We start from the raw sequence: 2,449 nt of genomic DNA on the forward strand, positions 1-2,449 counted from the left end.
GGAAAGCCACCATCCCACCAGGACTAAGCATGGAGTTTGAGAAACCGTGGCCTGCAGCCTGGCCCATCTCCTCAGTTTCCGGTGCTCTCACTATAGAAGATGTGACCATGTTCTGGTGCCCACTTGATTTTGTAGACAAAGATCTAGACTCTTTCACCTTGACTGCCCTAATCCTTGGAATCTCAGACTCAGGCCACCTTGACACTCTAGAGCCAGGGCTGGGGTGGAGAAGGGATGCTAGATACCAGAAAGGCATTGAGCAAGTGACCCTGAGAGTTCGAGAAGGCTGTATGGAGCCGTGCAGCAGTACAAAGGTGCCTCCCCTAACTTGCCTAGAGCCGGAGGGAATGCCTCTTTGGTAAGAAGTAGACTATGAGAGACACTGCTAATTGAATAAACAGGTGAATCTCACAGGACTGCCAAGTAAGGTAGGACCCTGGTTGCTCTCCTTGCCCAAGCCACCCATGCCGGAAAACTCCTTGTGGTCCCAGGAAAGCACTCTGATAGACTGGGCATCACGTGGAAATTCTCAGATAAGCAAGGCAGGTTTGGTTATTTTCTTGCCATCCATCTTCTAAGTCCTGAACTAAGCTTAGTAAAGCATGAGAGGGAAAAGTGTGCTCCCTACCTGGAAGCTTCCACTAATAGGAAAAGTCAAAGTATTGCCAAGGAGGCAGCATGGCATGGTCCAAGCAGCACAGGCTTTGGAGGTAGGTGTGTGTTTATCACTCAGTAGTGTCCAACTCTTTGCAACCAGGTTCCTCTGTCCATGGAATTCTCCAGGCAAGAATACTGGAGTGGGTTAACCGGTTCAAACCATGGCTTGGCTATACCCCAGCTGTGTGGTTTTCAACAAATCGCTTCACCTGTCCCAGCCTCAGTTTTCTCATCTACAAAACGAGTGTTATCACTCCCTCTCAGTTATGATAAAGATGCTTAACATGGTGCCGGCCCGTGATAAATGCTCTCCTTTTCCCAATCTGGGGCCCAGCCTGGCAGCAGAAACCAAGTGGCAGGAACTGGGGATCTTGAACATCGATGCCCTTACCAGCTGGTCCAGAGACCCCCAAGCCCCTTACATCCAACCCCCAGATATACCACACCCTAGTTAGCACAAAAAACTAGATCATCCAGTTTGTTCAGCAAACAGGAATGCTCCAGAGGTTTGAATCCAAAAGGTTGGGGGCGGGGGGGCGGCTGCCAGGTAGTGCATACACAGCGTGCTTTCAGACAAGGCCTCTAAGAGCTGTTGAGCCCACGCTGATCACCTTTGTGAAATGTGGGCTGACTGATAACTCAAAGAGCCCTGGGATGAGTTAGTTCCTGTTGCCGTGGGAACTCCAGATCTCACTGCATTGTCAAGTCTCAGCAGAGAGGCTGTATTCACACGACTGGGCACTGATTAAAAACTGGAAGAAAAACATTCTCAGCGCCCTGCCGGCTTGTACAGTGAGGTCCCAGCAGTTTGCAAATTCAAAGCGGAGCTCCCAAGTGGAATTGTGTGGCTTGTTCCTCATTCTCCGCCACTTATTGTGCCCCAGGGTCCTTCAAGGCCTAAAGAGGCTCACGCAAGAGCTGGCAACCGTCATCTCCATTAAACAGATGGGGAAACTGAGGGCGGCAGCCTCAGTAGGCACACACTGAGGCGCTGTGATTGCGAGGAAACCAACGGGCCCTAACGTAGAAGAGACCCAGGCAAGCCAGGAGCTGCAGGCAGTGAGGGAGGGAGGAGGCCGGGGGTGGGGCGAAGGGAGGGGCTGCGCAAGACTCACCATTCAGTCGGGTCTGCCGGTTGGCTCGCACTCGCAAGAAGGTCTGGGAGAAAATCCCGGGCAGATGCAAAAAAGAGAAGACAGCGTCAGCGCGGTCGGGAATCCCAGCCCCCGCCCCAGCCCCGGACCCCGGTCCAGGCGTGCCCCGCCCCAAACAGCCCGTAAACAAACCTACTTCCTCCCTCCCGCCGGCCCCCCTGCTCCGCCGGCCGCTCCGGGCCCTCGGCATAGCCGCCGGGGGCTGCTCTAGCGGGCCCCGGAGGCCGCCGCGCGGTGCCGCCCCAGCCCCGGCCTCCGGCGCTCCGGGCCCCGCGGCCGCCCGGCCGGCGAGGGCGGCGATGCGGGCGGATTCCCCCCGGCTGCCCGGCGGCGGCGGCACCTCAGCTCCCAGCGGCGGCGGCGGCCATGTTGGCCTTGATCACGTGACCCGCCGCCGTCGCGCGCCGGGGGTGAAAGTTCAAGAAGTGGGGGCCGGAGGGGTGGGTCTGCCGGACCAGGACCAGGAAACAGCTGCTAGCACTCGGGCAGCAACAGGCTGAGGCCGCCCAGGGGTTCCTCCCACCGCCCGCAAAAACCAACCCGCCCCGGTTTTAGCGGCTGCGAGGTCCTCCCACCCAATTCCACGCCCCTTCCTAGCGCCGGGCTTCTTCCGTCCGGGAGCCCCGCCCGGCTCCCGC

The 2,449-nt window shown here is 57.8% G+C and overlaps 1 protein-coding gene across 8 annotated transcripts in view; it reads right to left on the reverse strand.

Moving 5' to 3' along the window:
* The window catches only part of RNF220 (ring finger protein 220), a 266,770-nt gene that overhangs the window by 17,532 nt on the left and 246,789 nt on the right, over window positions 1-2,449 (reverse strand). For 7 of the 8 annotated variants that reach the window (XM_043875848.1, XM_043875843.1, XM_043875846.1 and 4 more), the window contains exon 6: window positions 1,773-1,815. In XM_043875848.1, coding sequence (XP_043731783.1) covers window positions 1,773-1,815 — 43 coding nt within the window. Of the gene's footprint in view, window positions 1-1,772; window positions 1,816-1,947; window positions 2,376-2,449 lie in introns of those variants that run through there. The other variant, XM_043875849.1, reaches the window with a different exon arrangement.

This window comes from Cervus elaphus, chromosome 20, assembly GCF_910594005.1.
Source record: "Cervus elaphus chromosome 20, mCerEla1.1, whole genome shotgun sequence".
Classification (NCBI taxonomy): domain Eukaryota; kingdom Metazoa; phylum Chordata; class Mammalia; order Artiodactyla; family Cervidae; genus Cervus; species Cervus elaphus.